Consider the following 17,623-nt stretch of genomic DNA (forward strand, 5'->3'; position numbering starts at 1 on the left):
TTGCAGGGGGGGGGGGCAAGCCCCCCTGCATCCCCCATGGGGGGGAAGTGCCCCCCACACTCCCTCTACTTAAATATACTAACTCCCACATCACACTACAGTGGGGGAAAAGGATATGTTTCCTTATTCCCATTGTAATGTGCTTCGCTGAATTGTTTTTTTGCGAAAGTGCACTTTCAGTGTTGTGCACTTTTGCTTAAGTGTGTTTCTATTTTTCTTGTTCGAGATTTTGAAATTTCGATCAAGAAAAGTAGACCCATATATATATATATATATATATATATATATATATATGTGTGTGTGTGTATACATCTATGTACACATCTGAGGGCGGCCGCGGTGGTGCAGCGGTTAGCGTTGCTGCCTCACAGCAAGAGGTTCTCCTGTTCGATTCACGGCTGGGGTGCCTTCTGTGCGGAGTCTGCATGTCCTCCCTGTGGTCGCGTGGGTTTCCTCCGGGTGCTCTGGTTTCCTCCCACATCCCAAAGACATGCAGTAGGTGGATTGGACACTCTAAATTGGCCCTAGGTGTGAGTGTGTGCACCTTCTGTAGAAGGTTGGGCGCCAGACTGGCAACTCGACATGGTAAAACTCTACTGCCAATCATGAGCGGACAGATGATCCGCTGTGACGACCCTTAACCTGGAAAAGCCAAAAGAAGAAGAAGAAGACGACGACACAGGCTTTACTTCACTTTATACTTGATCCTCCACTGTGACTATATGCTTTAGAATGGGTCTCGTACTGTGCTAATAGAGTTATGCCTTCCTTTCACTTTTCATTTGCTCTTTTCTACTAATTTCACCTTTTAACCTTTTCAGTCCCATTCCTTCCTGTATTATTTTTCTTTTTCATCTGTTGTTGCCAGTGTTGCAGTATGACTGGCAACATTTTCGTTTTACCCTTTTTGTATTTTGCATTACTCATATTTTCTTAGTATTACAATCCTCCTAACATTCAGATATCCATACAAACCATAACCTAAACCTAAGTAATGTAATGTACTAATAAATCACGTATAGATAAACATTAATAACAGGATAAAAATAATAACAGTAAAACTGATTAAAACAAGATGTAACAATAACTGAAAAGATGATGAGGCTAAATTTGTCCCTAATCCCCAAGTTGTTTTCAAATAAATAGGTCTTAAGGAACTTTTAATACCACAAAGATGTTCATCGTGCATTACAGCTGCAGTAGTTACATATGGGTTTTCAGCCGGCAGGCGGTCCCTCGGTCGGCCGAATTCCAAAGTCTTGGTCCGGCGTCGGTTGTTGTCGCGTACTCTTCTGACGTCAGGGAGGCTAGAGTATAAAAGACACAGCCGACGCCATCTTCTTCAGTCTTTTTTGCCGCACGGTGCCCGAAGCAGAAGCAGTTCGCAAGTGCCGGTCGGCCAGCTCCTGAATTACGAAAAAATTTCGGAACCGAAGTCTTCGTTAAAGCTAAGTACCCCGTTGGGGAACCTTTTCTTGCCTCAGACCGATGTCAGAAAAAGTTAATAATTGTATTTCTTGTGGGAAGCAAATACCGCATAAGGATTTCCATTCCCTTTGCATACCTTGTTTGGGCCCAGACCACGACGTCTCGGGCTGCCGCTTTTGTGCTTCTTTCAATAAACGCACTATCAAGCGTCGGGCGGAGTACGCCCAACATTATTTTGGAAAAGCGTTTAACTATAAAATGTCGTCGGATACTCCGACTACCGCTATGTCCAGAAAACGCAAAGAAAAGGACCGTCAGTCGAGAACTACGGTCTCCACCGACACCACGCCGAAACAAGCTCCACGTGGACCGGTTCTCAGTGAGACGCCTTTGCAGTCCCTGACTACCGACGACACTCCATCGGCGGGGTCTTCTGTGCCTGAGACCGCTGGTTCTTCGGCCCTTTCTCAGACTACTACCGAAGCACCTGCTCTTGTCGAACCCACCAATGTGGATAGATCTACATCCACCCATGGTGTATTTTGGCCTTCATCTTCCTTCTCCATCAAGGCTTTTACAAAAGCTAAATCAGCCAAGCAACTTTCTAGGCCTGCCTCACAAGGCCCAAGACCTGGGCCCACGCCTAAGAAGCACATGCTTAAGATGGCTGAAGACCTGATCACTCTTATTAGAGGCTCACAGGCCCCTCCTGACAAGAGACCCAGAGTAGAGGAGGATTCTCCTCCTTCTGACCAAGATTCCATTTTATCAGAACATTCTGATGCTGAAGAACAGTCTTATTCTCCCTTCGAGGATTCGGATGCAGAGCAGTCCATTCCTTCTGTATCCCCCCCTGAGGATTTTTCATTTGGGGAAACTTTACACTCCTTGAGAGAGCACTTCCATTGGGAAGGACAGGATTTTTCCGTCTCCAAGAAAAGGCTCAGGGAATTCCTCTGGTTACCTCAGCATAGGCCTCTGGCTATCCCTCCTGTTTTGGAGGTTTTAGATGATGTTTACTCGGAGGCCTGTTTAAATCCTGATTCTCTGCCTCCTGCACCAGTTAAGCCAGATAGGTATTACAGAGTTCCTAATTCTCATCAGTTCCTCTATAAAGGCCACAATGCAGATCCTGAAACTATTTCTCAAGGCCCTAAAGGAATTAAAGCTTCCACGGCCAAGAACCCACTGCCTTCGGAAAGGGAATCTAGATCTCTAGAAAGGTGGGGAAAGAAAGTTTACACCTCGGCCACCCTTGCCATGAGGGCCTTAAACTGCCAATTTCATATGATTAGATATCAGCAATTTCTGTTATCTCAATTAAAACAAAAATGTCACAACCTGAACAACCAGATTTAAAAGAGTTGCAGGATATGATGCATAGTGCTGAGCAAGTGGGCAAGCACACCTTACAATGTGGTTATGATGCACTAGAGGCCTCCAGCAGATCAGCCGCCACTGGAGCAGTCATTCGCAGACATGCATGGCTAAGGGAACAAAATCTTCCAGATCAAGTGAAAGCAAAAATTCTAGATGCACCATTACATAAGGATGTCCTTTTGGTGGTAATGCTGAGGATATTTTACGAAATGGAAGAAAAGGCAAAATCTATGCAGACTGTCAAAGCTTTCTTACAGGTTCAGCCACCAAGGTTCAGCAGGAATTGGCCATCAAAAAACTGGTCCTTTCCAACGACTGACAAAGCCCAAAGGGGCAGATACAGACGCGGAAGGGGCAGAGGACAACCCCAAGGATCCTACAGAGGCAGACAATGGCAATCACCTACACCAAGAAGTGGTGGCGACAGTGCACAGCAATACAGAAAGCAAACTCAATGACTCCCTCATTGCCATGCCAAGCAGAATTCAACTGGCAGCACCTTTGGGAGGAAAACTGGCACTATTTGCAAAATTGGCATATTGTCACAACAGACAAATGGATTCTGGACATAATAAACAGAGGCTACAAATTTCATTTCCACACTCTTCCAAAAATGAGAGGCATGCCAAACCTACCACTAAATCAAAGGGTAGAGGCACAACTACAAATTGCAAAGCTCCTAAACATGGGGCTATACAAAAGGTACCTACGCACCAACAAGCACAAGGTTTTTATTCAAGGCTTTTTCTGGTGCCAAGAAAAGGAAGCGACTGGAGACCCATTCTGGACTTATCCATTCTCAACACATTTCTTCTAGTGCCAAAATTCAAGATGCTCACACTACAGCAACTCCTTCCCATGCTGGGCAAGGGGTTTTGGCTGGTAACATTGGACCTCAAGGAGGCATACCTGCATGTCCCAATTAGACAAAGTTGCAGAAGATACCTCAGATTTCTTGCAGGTTCAAAACACTATCAATTCTCTGCATTGCCCTTTGGCTTATCTACTGCCCAGAGTATTCACCAAGTGCCTGGCATCAGTGATTGCATACTGCAGACTTCAAGGGATACAAATTTACCCTTATCTGGACGACTGCCTGATCCAAGCGGACAGCAAACTCGTACTTCTCAAACATCTGGCATATGTGACACGTTTACTGCTTTCTCTGGGATACACCATCAACAAGGAGAAATCAAAACTAACACCCTCTCAGAAAATTACCTTCCTGGGTGCCAACTTGGACACAAACACTCAGATTGCTTACCTAACAACAGACAAACAAGGGCAACTATCTCACTACTTCAAAATGCTTGCAAAAAGTACCAGGCTTACTGCAAGGAAAATCCTGCAGGCTCTGGGATTCATGGCATCTTGCATTCTTCTAATCCCATGTGCAAAGCTGCACATGAGGAAACTTCAATGGTACCTAAAAAATCTATGGTCTCAGCACAGTCACAGCTTAGAAGTGGAAATTCCAATAATTCCCTGCCTACAAAAGGAATTCATATGGTGGGCTCAAGCATGCAAAGTAAACAAAGGCCTCCCATTCTGCAAGCCTCAAGCTATACAAGTCATCACCACAGACGCCTCAGATTACGCCTGGGGGGCGCACATGAAGGACAGGTGCATTCAAGGCAGATGGCACAAGACAGAAAAGCACCTTCACATAAATCAAAAAGAAATGCTGGCAGTAATAAAGGATTCTCAGCTTTCAAACAATTCCTGCATCCAGGACAGCTGCTCATAAGAACAGACAACACCACGGTAATGTGGTACATAAACAAACAAGGAGGGACCCATTCATACCCCTTGTGCAGATTAACCATGACTCTTTGGAATCTAGCTCTGGAAAGACAAATAGAACTCCAGGCTCAGTACCTACCAGGAATGGAAAACACGCTGGCAGATACTCTGAGCAGGCATATGACAGACCCTCACGAATGGAGGCTACATCCAGACGTATTCACAGAGATTGTCCAAGCATGGGAAGGCCAGACATAGACCTTTTGCCTCCCACAAAATCATCAATTAAAAAGTTTTGCTCAAGGACCTGCCACCCAAAGGCTTGGAAAGTGGACGCCCTTTCATTCACATGGACAACTTGGTCAGTTTATGCATTCCCACCACTACCTCTGCTGCCCAAAGTGCTTCTGAAAGCAAGAACAGACAAGCCAAGGATGATACTGATTGCTCCAGATTGGCCGAGACAACATTGGTATCCACTATTGAGGAACCTAACTCACACTCCTCCGTGGCCCCTGCCTCTAACACCTCTACTGCTGACGCAGAACAATTTCAAAACTCTTCACAGTCAGCTGAAAACTCTCAGTCTAGCTGCATGGAAAATCCCTTAACTTCACATCAGGCACTACTCTCCAAAGAAGTGCAGGATGTCATTTTGGAGGCTAGAAGACCATCTACAAGGAAAGCTTACTCCGCAAAATGGAAGCGGTTTTGCTGTTGGAATGAAGAAAGAGGACAGGATCCTAGAAAATTAAACCTGCCTCAGATTTTACAGTACCTAACTGAACTTTTGAACAAGGGACTTTCCTTTTCATCAATCAAGATACATGCCTCAGCAATATCTGCAGAATTCAACATGGATCCTCCTTTATTCTCACACCCTCTACTGCGACAGTTCCTCAGAGGGCTAAGAACATAAGGCCTCCAAGGAAACAACCAGTACCAGCTTGGGACCTTAACTATGTACTGGAAAAATTGACATTGCCTCCTTTTGAACCAGCTGTTTCAGCAGAATTACAATATTTGTCCTGGAAAACAGCTTTTCTACTGGCCATCACTTCAGCTCGTAGGGTTTCTGAGTTACAGGCCCTCATGGCGGTGCAGCCATTCCTAATTTTCCATCAGGACAGGGTTTCCCTGCGTACTAACCCCTCCTTTATGCCTAAAGTAGTATCTAGGGTAGCCCTAAACCAGGCCATCCACCTTCCTACCTTCTACTCTAATCCTCAAAACAAAGGGGAAAGGCTGCTTCATTCTTTAGATATCTACAGGCAGCTACGTTACTACTTGGACAGAACCAAGACATTTAGAAAATCAGATCAACTCCTAGTTTCCTATGCTGTGGGGGGTCAAGGGAAACCTGTAACTAAACAGACCATTTCCAAGTGGATTGGTCACTGCATACGTTTTTGTTATTCCCATCATGGAAAGCTCGTACCTACTGGTATCAGATCTCATTCCACTAGGGCCACAGCCACCTCTACAGCCTTCCTCAGAGGAGTGCCTACTAAAGAGATCTTGGAGGCAGCCACTTGGAGTTCTGTACATACTTTCACAAAGCATTACCATCTGCCTTTATACTCCAGAACCAGAGCAGGCTTTGCCACTGCAGTTCTGCAGGGCATTCTAGCTCAACCCAGTTCCGTATAGTACCTACCACCCTATACATAGCTTTGGGATTCTACCCATATGTAACTACTGCAGCTGTAATGCACGATGAACATAGTACAGTTTTGTACCTACCATAAATGTAGATGTTCGAGGGCTATTACAGCTGCAGTACAGGTTTCCCACCCTCCTTCCCCTCTTGGTAAGACCTTGGGGTTTTGAATACCTATTCATACCTGCTGACTGGGTTATCCTACTATGTTTTATTTGCTTACATTTGTGTATTACACTAATTTATGTATTGCCTTCCTTTTTGGGGGCACCTGACTTCTGGGGCAAGAAAGACTGAAGAAGATGGCGTCGGCTGTGTCTTTTATACTCTAGCCTCCCTGACGTCAGAAGAGTACGCGACAACAACCGACGCCGGACCAAGACTTTGGAATTCGGCCGACCGAGGGACCGCCTGCCGGCTGAAAACCCATATGTAACTACTGCAGCTGTAATAGCCCTCGAACATCTACATTTATGGTAGGTACAAAACTGTACTTTCCAGTGACTCTATCAGTCAGAGAGGTAGTTGGCTCCAAGCGTGTGATATTTTGTGAGCAATAAAACAATTTCTGGAACTTTGTGGTTGCACCCTTAAAACTAATAACTGCACCAAGTTGGCTGATCATAGGGCATGGTATACTTATTACCAGGTGAGAAGGCTGCCACCTTAGCTAGCTGAAATTATGTAAATAATTCTGTGTTATTTGTGAATAGTAATATGGTTTGTATGCTTGTCTTACAAATAAAAGAAAACTATATGTTATTTTAAACTGTATGTATGTGCTGAGCTTCACAAATGTAACTACATTGTAGCCTACTGGAAAAGAACAAAAATGTAAATGAACTGTATGCCTATGCAAATGTATGTTTTGATAGTAAGAATTTGGAAACACAGAGTTCACTTGGAAAACTGTAAGAAAATAAGTTACAATTGTTTATGACTGTGGTATCTCTGTTTCAGCTAGGAGAGAGAATGTCTACAGCTAGAGTTTCTTTCTGTTGTCTTGAGACAGAAATAATTACTACGTTTAAAATGTAAAGGTGTTAATTGTTTTACAACTTCCAGTTTCAGGCAAGCTTCTAAGAGGTAAGTGTCAGCTTCTAAGAGTTAAGTATTTTTCATAGAGACATGTTAAATTCTGTTGGTATCTGTTTAGCCTGGGAACTAGAGGCAGGTGTCATATAGTGATGTCATCTAGCTAATCCAGCAGTAATGTGTATTATTAATTTAAAAAGTGTCTCAGAGAGAAAACCTGTGCATTTTGTATTTGTCTCTGGATCCGAACACATCCATCTTCAGCACTTCTCATCTGTATTTGCCTGGCTCTGTAAGTAATACTTAGATCATAGTATTTCTCTTAGAGATAAATAGGAAAATAGTAAGATCAGGCTAGATGTTTTCTGTATTTATGTGAGACTGTCCTGCAGTGTTGTTCTGAAGTATTTCCTGTGATTCTGAACTATTTCCTGTGATTCTGAACTCTGTTGTCACTGTATTGAGTTAATGAGTATTGTCTTGCACTTTTCTTATTTATTATTAAATACATTTAAAACTTTTAATTATGGATGGTTTGGTTCAGAGATATTTAAGCTCTTAGAGTACTTGCATATATATTTGGTGATACAGTATATGCCACTCCTAAATAACCTTAAAAGTTCTGGTCACACTTACCATTTGGATAACAGTAACATTACACAGTAGAATTGGTCACCCTTTGGGAAGGGCCTTATAGTAGCTGATAAGAAGTGGTTGGTGGCAACTGGTACTACCGTATGGTCTGGGCAGAAGGGGGCATAGATAGTGAACCTAGCCTTCCCCAGGAGTGTCTTTGTGTTTGTATATAGATCAAATCTCAAAGTGTGTGTGTGTATCAGCTACTTGGGCAGGGACACGAAGCATTGGTTGGACAGAGAGTGCTGGAGGTTTTGGCTTGACTACTCAGCTGTGATCTTAACCCTACAATTGTACCAGTGAGGAGTCTTATTGAGGATCTGGAGAGAGAGAGGTAGAATTCAGCCCCAGACTGACTGTGATCTCTGTGTGCTCTTAAGGGAAATTGTACTTTACTATATGTACACTTGTCATCCTCCCAATATGCACACCGTCCACTGGTGCTAGTGGTGAGGATTGAGGCTCCTTGATTACTGGGCCAGTGCAGGGGTGTCACACCAGGTCAACAGCTAAAGCTGCTGGAACCAGGTCTAAAACGTTTTACACAATATGAAATGTTATCAGTGGTCAGTGCAGAAGCATTTATTGGTATCTAGTTAACTTCATCAGTAGCCAGAGAAGAAAAGACATAGCTATGGGAAAGCAGTATACGCAGTCAGTTTAGTTTGTCATTATACATTAAAGCAGCATTCACCAAAATATCCATTCTAGTTTTAAAATGATTTATACCTGGAGTAATCTTAATTTACTTTTAACATCCTCAGGTAGTTCATTCCATTCCCTCACCACTCTTTGAGAAAATCAGCTACATGTAATATTACGTTTGGTGACAGTCTTTCATAACTTATACTTCCAAACCAAGGACCTCTACAACATGATAAATTTCAAGTAAAAAGGTTCCTGATAACATTTATGTACCATAATCAAGTGTCCCCTTCTTCTCCTGTAAGATCAAGGCAATAAGGCAATACATTTAATTTATCATATTACTTCATTTTGCTAAATTACCTAATTCACTGAGTAGTTTTCTTCAAACCTGCTTTATTTTATATGTCTGGGTTTTTTGGCAGATAAACAGACTGCTTCATGTTGATTCTGAGAAACCGTCACTAAGCAGAGAGAGAGAGATGGGGAGGGGGTAATGTGATGGTTTATAGAAAGGGGGATAAAATCTATTTTAAATTTATGTCCATATATCCTGCAAATAGCAACAGTGAACATGAACACAGAAGAGAGTCTAAATTAAGTAAGAAATATGCTACATTTTTCTTAAAGCTTTTACGGTGGAAGAAAATGAGACAGATTACATTTTTGCAGAAACCTATAGAATTATCTGATCTTATTTAATAGAACATTATCAAATTATATAAGACTGATATCTACTACAAAATTAATGATGCATCAACTTCTGCCTCAGCTCTGAAAAAAAATGTTATGACTTCAGTTTGCCAGTAGATGATAAATTCATATTAAAAGGATGAAGATGGTTAATACTGCTTTCTTTATTGATGTATGATTAGCACGTGGGACACATTAGGGAATAGTGAGAACCGACACCTTAAGTGAGAGGTAAATATGATTTCTGTACAGAGGTGAGTGCATCAAATCAATGTTTCACAGCAGTCTGACTTGCCACCAGGTACACATATTCATTACAAATTCAGTGCAGTCACAATTCTGAATTTAACCTGAGCATAGTTCTCTGCAGACATTTAAATGCAGAATATCTTTTAGTAATAATCTGATGACTATAACATATTCCATTTGACTGGAGTTATTTTTATCCTCATGTGCTACATCTGTCATTCCGGTTCAAACTATTTTTATTATTTTACATCTTGGATAAAAAGGCAGTGCGTCTTTTAATGACCAGCAATTTTCAGACATTGCTTAATACTTGGGTTTTATGCTAACAAAATAGTAGTGTTATGGCCAAAATTGTATAGGAAGATTTGTGAACACTTTAGCCAAGGCCAACCTTAGGTGAAATGTGGCCCTATGTGAACAGCTCCAAAACGCACACTACCCCTCTACACATCACCCAGTGTTTCCCTGGTTTCCTCCTATTCTGACCTCCCTACACAGGAAGAAATAATTCAAATAGGCTAAGAGTTCAAGGTCCACTGGGCTCCTAGAAGCTATGGAGGTTCTAGATGTTCTGAGTTATATTTTACAGTCTTTTTAAAACATTTTTTTTATCCAGTGATGGCCTAAACAAAAATCATAAAAATTCAGTCATGTTCTTCAACTGCTTCCTTTCAAAACACCCTACTTAACTTAGCCTGTACTGTCATATTTGTGGAGGTAATAAATGTATTAAGCTGGGGGTTACCAGGCCCCCAGAATCCATGGGATTATAGACTCTGAGATATGTTTTAGACCTTTTCTATAACATTTTGTTCCAGTGATGCTCTGAACAAAAAATATGAGTAAGGAAAGAAAAATTCAGTTTTATAAATATTTTCTTTTACTTCAGGAAAGAAGTAAGTTGAATGCAAGGCTTAATGTTTAAAGCTGTAAAATAGTAGACTCAGGAAACAAATGCTTGCAAAAGTATATAAATCATACCTAGAAATGGTACCTGCTTCTCTACCCACTCAAAAAAGTTTAGTCACATTCACTGCACTAAAATGGTTTGTTCAAGGTGGTGATTTCCAACAGTTTACCCACAATTTTTTTTTGTTTGTTTTACACTTGCAATCTCATATTGTTGCCGCCAGCCTACCTCATGTTTAAAAGTGAATACCTCTCTGAATGTTGCTTCCTACATTCCTAAGAAATATCTGCATCATTTTCAGTCTTTGTGTGCTACAGCTAAAAATAGTCATAAGTAAGCTTTGTGTGTTGTAGGCCTTTATCACGACAGTTGTAGACTTACTTTGGTGTATGTAACCTTTCGTGATTGCCAGGTGTGTTTAGGACAAGTATAATTAGAGTAGGAGGAGTATGTGTCTAGGCGCGTTGCTGAAAGGAAAGTTAGGGCAGAATATTCGCAGAGTGACGCAAGCAGTTGGTATGTCATTGTTAATTGGTTACACTACCATGCAGTTACAGAGAGGAAAAGTGAAAAATGGGCGTCTTGATATTTGTTAATAATGTAACAAAAAATGATTAACTTTTTTTCATTCTTAGTGTTGCTTTATGGACTTGGCATATATGTGTTGTCTTTTTATATCTTTCAGGGAGCCAGTTGGAAAGAAGAAATCTGGTAAGGAGTATATAAACTTGTTATTTGTTCTTATCTGTATTTTATTACTACTTGCACTAGTTAAGTTCCAAGCATTCCCTGATTCTATTTTTGTTACTCCTACCATTGCATTAGCCCTATTATTGCAAGCATTGTTGCCTACACTGGCTACAATAATTCATACTGGCCTTGTGGCAATGGGATGAAGGCACCATTTTGCTTTATTTTACATTTGTTAACCAGGTACATTCAATGATCTAGTGACTTTTTAATCACAAACCAGGCCGACAGGTAGAAGAATGTTTTAAGATTAATAGTGATGGTAATATATTAACCAGATGTTACAGTTTTGTGTGCTCAAATGATTTACAGTGCAGCATTATTTACAGGTACTTTGACTTATGTAAAACATATGACATATACAAGGCAAACTTTTCCATATAGCCTATTTAGTACTAGGGAGACAGTACTATTTTTCACACTTAAGCATAATGAGAGAGCAAGACGTAACAGTTATAATGTTGTTAACACAGAAGGCTGAGTACAAATTAAGTGACGCAAGTCTTATCTACAGGCCACTTGTGTGGCATAATATAAGAAAATTATATTTATTCCCTATGGGTTTTCCACACTTTCATAGGTTAGTACAAGGCTATCGGCCCTAGGGCCTTTACAAGCCTAGCCATAACAATTCCCTGGTTATTTCTTCCCGCAATATTTACTTCCCTGGACCCCTGTCTAGCAGGGCGACTGACATGATCCCTGGGGTGAATTTCCTATCTCCCATCCAGTCAAGGTTCCTTTTGAAGAGTGCCAAGGAGGCGCTCTGCTTGACATGTATGGGCAGTTTATTCTAGAGTACAGTATGTAAGAAGTTTTACTTTTGAGAGGAACTTGGGTGTAGTTTTAGTGGTAATCAGACCAGTATAGAAACTGGTAGGAAGGATGCAAATAAGGGTTACCTTGTAGAATGCTCAGATTACTTGTGTGAATGCTGAAATGGGGGGAATACTTTATATCCCCTGCTTTCTGCTCCTTCTCACACAAACACACACATTTCACTCAAGTAGGCTTATGTATGGAAGCTCATGTACATAGTAGTTTAAGGTGTGGCTTAGAACTACTTTGGTGTGTGTGTGTGTGTGTGTGTGTGTTGCATAAAGAGTGAGAGCAGTGACAAAAGCCACTGGGCCCCACCATTAGCTGGCAGTACTGCTTAGAAGAAGCCTGCCTCCCTACTCATAAATGCGAGAGCAGCCCATTACTTACTGTACCTTACAGCCTGTCATAGTCAACCCTTCAGTACCAGAGATTCTGGCTGAAGTCTGTTTGCTGATAAAGTGTCATGAAATTCCTTACACCTGTGTATCAGCTACAAAAGTAAGTCATGGTCTAATTCACAATATTGAGTTCTGCTACTAGTGTTGGAGAGTGATGTAGTCACAGTGCTCATGTGCTACTAGTGTTGGAGAGTGATGTAGTCACAGTGCTCATGTGCTACTAGTGTTGGAGAGTGATGTAGTCACAGTGCTCATGTGGCACTAATGTTGGAGAGTGATGTAGTCACAGTGCTCATGTGCTACTAGTGTTGGAGAGTGATGTAGTCACAGTGCTCATGTGTTACTAGTGTTGGAGAGTGATGTAGTCACAGTGCTCATGTGCTACTAGTGTTGGAGAGTGATGTAGTCACAGTGCTCATGTGCTACTAGTGTTGGAGAGTGATGTAGTCACAGTGCTCATGTGCTACTAGTGTTGGAGAGTGATGTAGTCACAGTGCTCATGTGCTACTAGTGTTGGAGAGTGATGTAGTCACAGTGCTCATGTGCTACTAGTGTTGGACAGTGATGTAGTCACAGTGCTCATGTGGCACTAATGTTGGACAGTGATGTAGTCACAGTGCTCATGTGTTACTAGTGTTGGAGAGTGATGTAGTCACAGTGCTCATGTGCTACTAGTGTTGGAGAGTGATGTAGTCACAGTGCTCATGTGCTACTAGTGTTGGAGAGTGATGTAGTCACAGTGCTCATGTGGCACTAATGTTGGAGAGTGATGTAGTCACAGTGCTCATGTGCTACTAGTGTTGGAGAGTGATGTAGTCACAGTGCTCATGTGCTACTAGTGTTGGAGAGTAATGTAGTCACAGTGCTCATGTGCTACTAGTGTTGGAGAATGATGTAGTCACAGTGCTCATGTGCTACTAGTGTTGGACAGTGATGTAGTTGCAGTGCTCATTTGATCTCATTTCCACTAAGCATTTATTTTCATTCTACAGAAGACCTTCTGTATAACTCACTTGCCCTTCTCCTTTCATTATGCATGTCTGAAAATGGCTACAAGCACCAAATGCTCTGACCTCCTGTTTCTGAGCTGGCTACAGCTGCGGTCATATCCTCAGGAAACTGCCACTAACTGTAAGTGACTGGCTGCTGAGTCAAGTGAAATAGAACTCTAGTGCTCTATAATTTGCCAGCAGTGAGCTGCATAAGTTTTAGGGCTCAGCAGTCGACCATGCATAAAAATGACATTCAGAGTATTCCACCAACATATAAGAACAGAGACATGTGTCCCCAAAATCAAAGCAGTGCTTTACTGTATAATGCTAAAAGTTAAGTGGGAAGAAACTATGTAAAGATATCAGTCCTGTCAAGCTAATGAGGCTTGGCTTAATGGGAGTAAATTCCCAAAGTAGTTCCAGTAAAACAAGAGATGACTTAGTAAATTAAATACTGACCCAAATACATTTAAATCATATCAGGAAAGCCTACTTTCTTCTAATCATTATAACCACCATTTTATAAACTGTTACCAAGTTGAACAGGGATGACCCGACTTTCCTTTCCCAAGCAACAGTCACAGTATCATCCTGTGGATTCCCCAGGCATTTCAAGGTAAAGTTGAAAAATGTAATCCTTTTAACATGTCGTTGTTCTGCCCTGGGTCATTCTCCAGCTAGCTTCTCCTGGTACAACTCCCATAGGAGATACGCAGTGGTTATCATCACAGAGTGTCCATAGCACCTTGTCTGACTCCTCTGAACATGGAGGATCAGTAGAGGTATGTAGAATGAAGCCACACAACACATGGAAGTAGCAACACATGGAAGTAGCACTACAAACTTTAAGTAAATTACTTTATTTAAAGCTTTTAGAGAAAACACATTAGTATGTGTTGCAATGGTCAATTTAATTTTCTGTAATGTCTATATCTCTACTTCCATGTGTTGTGTGGGTTTATTTTGTCATGTACTACTAGTTTATGTTGTATACCATGGTGTTGTCATAAGTTGCAAGATTTACTGCATTTGTGTGTAGTGTAAGTACTCTGAACTTCTCCTAGGTTGCTAAGCTTTTCCCCTTAACATAGAAAGTGAAACCTAATAACCTGCCAAGGAACCTCATGACCGCCACTTGTATATGTGAACTCATCCCTTTGGTTATTACATAACTCTCATGACCATAGTTAAGGATGGTTTCTCCTGTGGCTCAGCTCCCACTTCACCACCACAAGCTGGTATGGAGCATGCAGAACTGCCTTTGCTGCATCAAACCAGCAGCCAGTCTCTTGATTTTCTGTACTCATGCTCATAAACAAGACACTCATAGCCGGCCTTAGGCATAGGCCAACTAGGCGGCCGCCTAGGGCGCCTCTCTAGCAGGGGCGCTTTTCCAGTAATTGGATGGTGCAGGTAGACCAGGATGGGGGCACTGGGTGGTGTGGGGGACGCCATGGAGCCCTTTCGCCTAGGGCACCAGTTGACCTAAGGCCGCTCCTGAAGACACTGAAACACATTTCTCCACCTGGGGTAGCTGCTGCTCCTCCATCAATTGGAAAGAGCAACCCCCTCTTTCCTGCGAGAGAACCACGGCCTCTGATTTGAAGGTGCTGATTTTCATACTAGCTGCTTCACACTCAGCAGCAAATCACTGCAGTACATGCTGAAGGTCATAGTTTGAATCTAAGAGAGCAACATTAGGTGCAAACAGAGTTGTAGTCGCACATCATTAAAGTGGAGGTTGGCCAGACCTTGGATGTCCTTTAATATCTTTTCATGATTACAAACAGGAGGTGAGGTGAGCACACTGTCATGGAGATGGAGTCATCTGCCTACCTTGTCTATATCTGACTTGATACTGAGAAGAACAACGCAGACATGGACATGAACATCGCTCCCTACACAGAGTGATGAAATGGCACACAACAGTAATGCTGGCACTCTATGTTGTTGTTGTAGCACTTCTCATAAAAAATTCCAGAGTACATTTAATATACCTTCTCCAAATCTCACCTATTCACTATCTGTGCTAGAAAAAAAAGATCTCATCCATTATTCCACTGTCAGGATGGAGTCCACATTTCTCTTCTGAATTCAGAGGCTCAATTATTAGATGGTCTCCTTTCCAGTGGGTCAGGGAGAACAAGGAACATGATTCCACTCAAACTGCAACATGTCCTCTTTTCATTCTCTTTGAAGAAGATGTCCAATATCCCAGTTTGCTTATTGAGAGAGCTGTCTAGTTCATAGGTAGGTACTAGGCTATAGGCCCTGGGGCCTATACAAGCCCAGCCAAAAAGGTACTCTGGCTTTTACCACCCAAGAAAATAATTTTCCTGTGCCACTGTCGAGCAGAGCCACAGAGGTGAGTCAATGCTGAAAAGACATGATGACCATGAAACTTCAGTAATATCCAGTTCTTTTAGCATTTCCTGATGGATCTCATCCAGTTCTGCAGTCTTGCCACATTAAAACAATTTAATTGCAGCAGAGACCCCAATGACCAAACTGGAATTATCTCTACAGTCAGTTTTAACACTTCCTTCAAAGAGAAGTGCATGTCCTTTGAATTCAGAAGTTTCTGATATGATTGCTTCTACCACTCAGCGGTATCCCCATTAAGGTCACCATTTGTTTAGCCTTGGTGTGAACAGAACATCTTTGAGGCTATTCAAAAGTCATTTTCCTTGGCATTGCAAAAATTCTCACACACTCACAGGCCCAGGTCTACACTTAAATAATTACCACAGCTTCTGTCTTCCAGGATTTTTAAGTCAGGCAGAAATTAGTACAGGTCAATAGAACAGGTCAGTTCAGGTTAATCATCTGTGAACTGAGGGAGTGGTGCTAGGAACTAAACATTCTATTTAAGGGGTAAAATTAAACATTTCAGAGCTTTACTAGAAAGGCTCACCCAGACTCTGCTACACTTTGCTGTGAGGGAAAGGTTAGTTTGCTTTTTATTTGTTGTATTACTTTATTGCCTTTTTCTATTTTGAATAATGTGATTTGTTTTATTTACCTTATGTTTTACTTGTATTCTTCTTTTAACTGCATATTAAAAATTGAAAATAGACCACAGCTCTGACTCTTGTGAGTCAGGCAGAAATTTTTTTCCCCACACTCCAACCCGGTTACTCTAGTGTTCTTAAATACCACTGTCTTTCTAGTTGCCTTCCCCTTATATTAATTTGACCATATGTCTCATTTCCTCTCTGTTTTTACTGGCTTGTGTGAGTAAGCACAAAATTATCATTTTGTGAAATCACTCCCCTTCAACTGTTTAAATTTATTGGCCATCCTACTGTATTCCATAGTACCAGAATACAAAAGTGACCACCCCCTTTCAATTTATCTTGCTGTTTTAAAAATATTGACTCTCCACTAAAACTTTTTAGACAGGTAAAACTTAAGTTACCTACTTTCACATCTAACTCCTCTAGTGCACACTGCAGTGTTTAGGATAAACCATTTTTTTCATCTTACCGTTAAGCATCCCTATGACTAGCACTTGCTAAAAACTTGCTGGAAAACACTAGGAAGTCTTAAACTGATTCAACTCTCCTTGTTAATAAGGAGAAATTAATCGTAGGCACTAAACAGCCTATAATTGGAAAGTACCTTGCTAAGGCAAGGGAAAACAGCTCTTCTACTTTACAAAAAAAAAGCGCCAAACCAGGCATGCCCAAGGGTCAGCTTCTGGTGATTTCTCCTGTCCACCTGGTGAATCTGGGCATACTGGGGCAATGCAGCAATTGCCTCATGTACACAGAAAACCCTCTCCTCGTACCACCCAACACTACAACCTGCGAGAGATGCACTTACATAGCCAAACTGGAAGCAAAGCTCTCTCCACCCAAGATTGTGCTAGACAGTCAAGAGGAGAAGGTTAATACCCGCACTACACCTCAAGCAGCACATAGCCCTTCTAAACCTACACCACCAACACCCACACATAGCAATACTAAACCCACATATGTGGAGACCCTTAGCAGTAACCTGCCGAAGCAACAAGGACCTCCGAAGCTGAATCGCAAACACCAATCACAACCAAAGTGTCACATAGCTCACAACACCAGTGTGTCACCAAACAACAGTCCCTAAGGCAAGACAACATACCCAACACTTCAGTCATACGTGACTTTATAGTCAGGCATACTGATGTCCCACTCACCAGGCTGAACAAGGAGAAAATTGCAGTCATCTGCCTGTCGGGTGCTCGGATCTGCCACATAACGAATGCACTCAAGTCACTCCACAACAAGTATAAATATAACTTGTC

The 17,623-nt window shown here is 41.8% G+C and overlaps 1 protein-coding gene across 4 annotated transcripts in view; it reads left to right on the forward strand.

Annotated features, from left to right (window-relative positions):
- The window catches only part of SH3PXD2B (SH3 and PX domains 2B), a 1,471,413-nt gene that overhangs the window by 1,061,162 nt on the left and 392,628 nt on the right, over nt 1-17,623 (forward strand). For all 4 annotated transcript variants that reach the window (XM_044069105.1, XM_044069106.1, XM_044069107.1 and 1 more), the window contains exon 6: nt 11,065-11,090. In XM_044069105.1, the coding sequence (XP_043925040.1) occupies nt 11,065-11,090 (26 nt within the window). The remainder of the gene's footprint in view (nt 1-11,064; nt 11,091-17,623) is intronic.

The sequence above is a fragment of the Protopterus annectens genome, chromosome 4.part0 (genome assembly GCF_019279795.1).
Source record: "Protopterus annectens isolate FY-2018-M chromosome 4.part0, PAN1.0, whole genome shotgun sequence".
NCBI classification, from domain to species: domain Eukaryota; kingdom Metazoa; phylum Chordata; order Ceratodontiformes; family Protopteridae; genus Protopterus; species Protopterus annectens.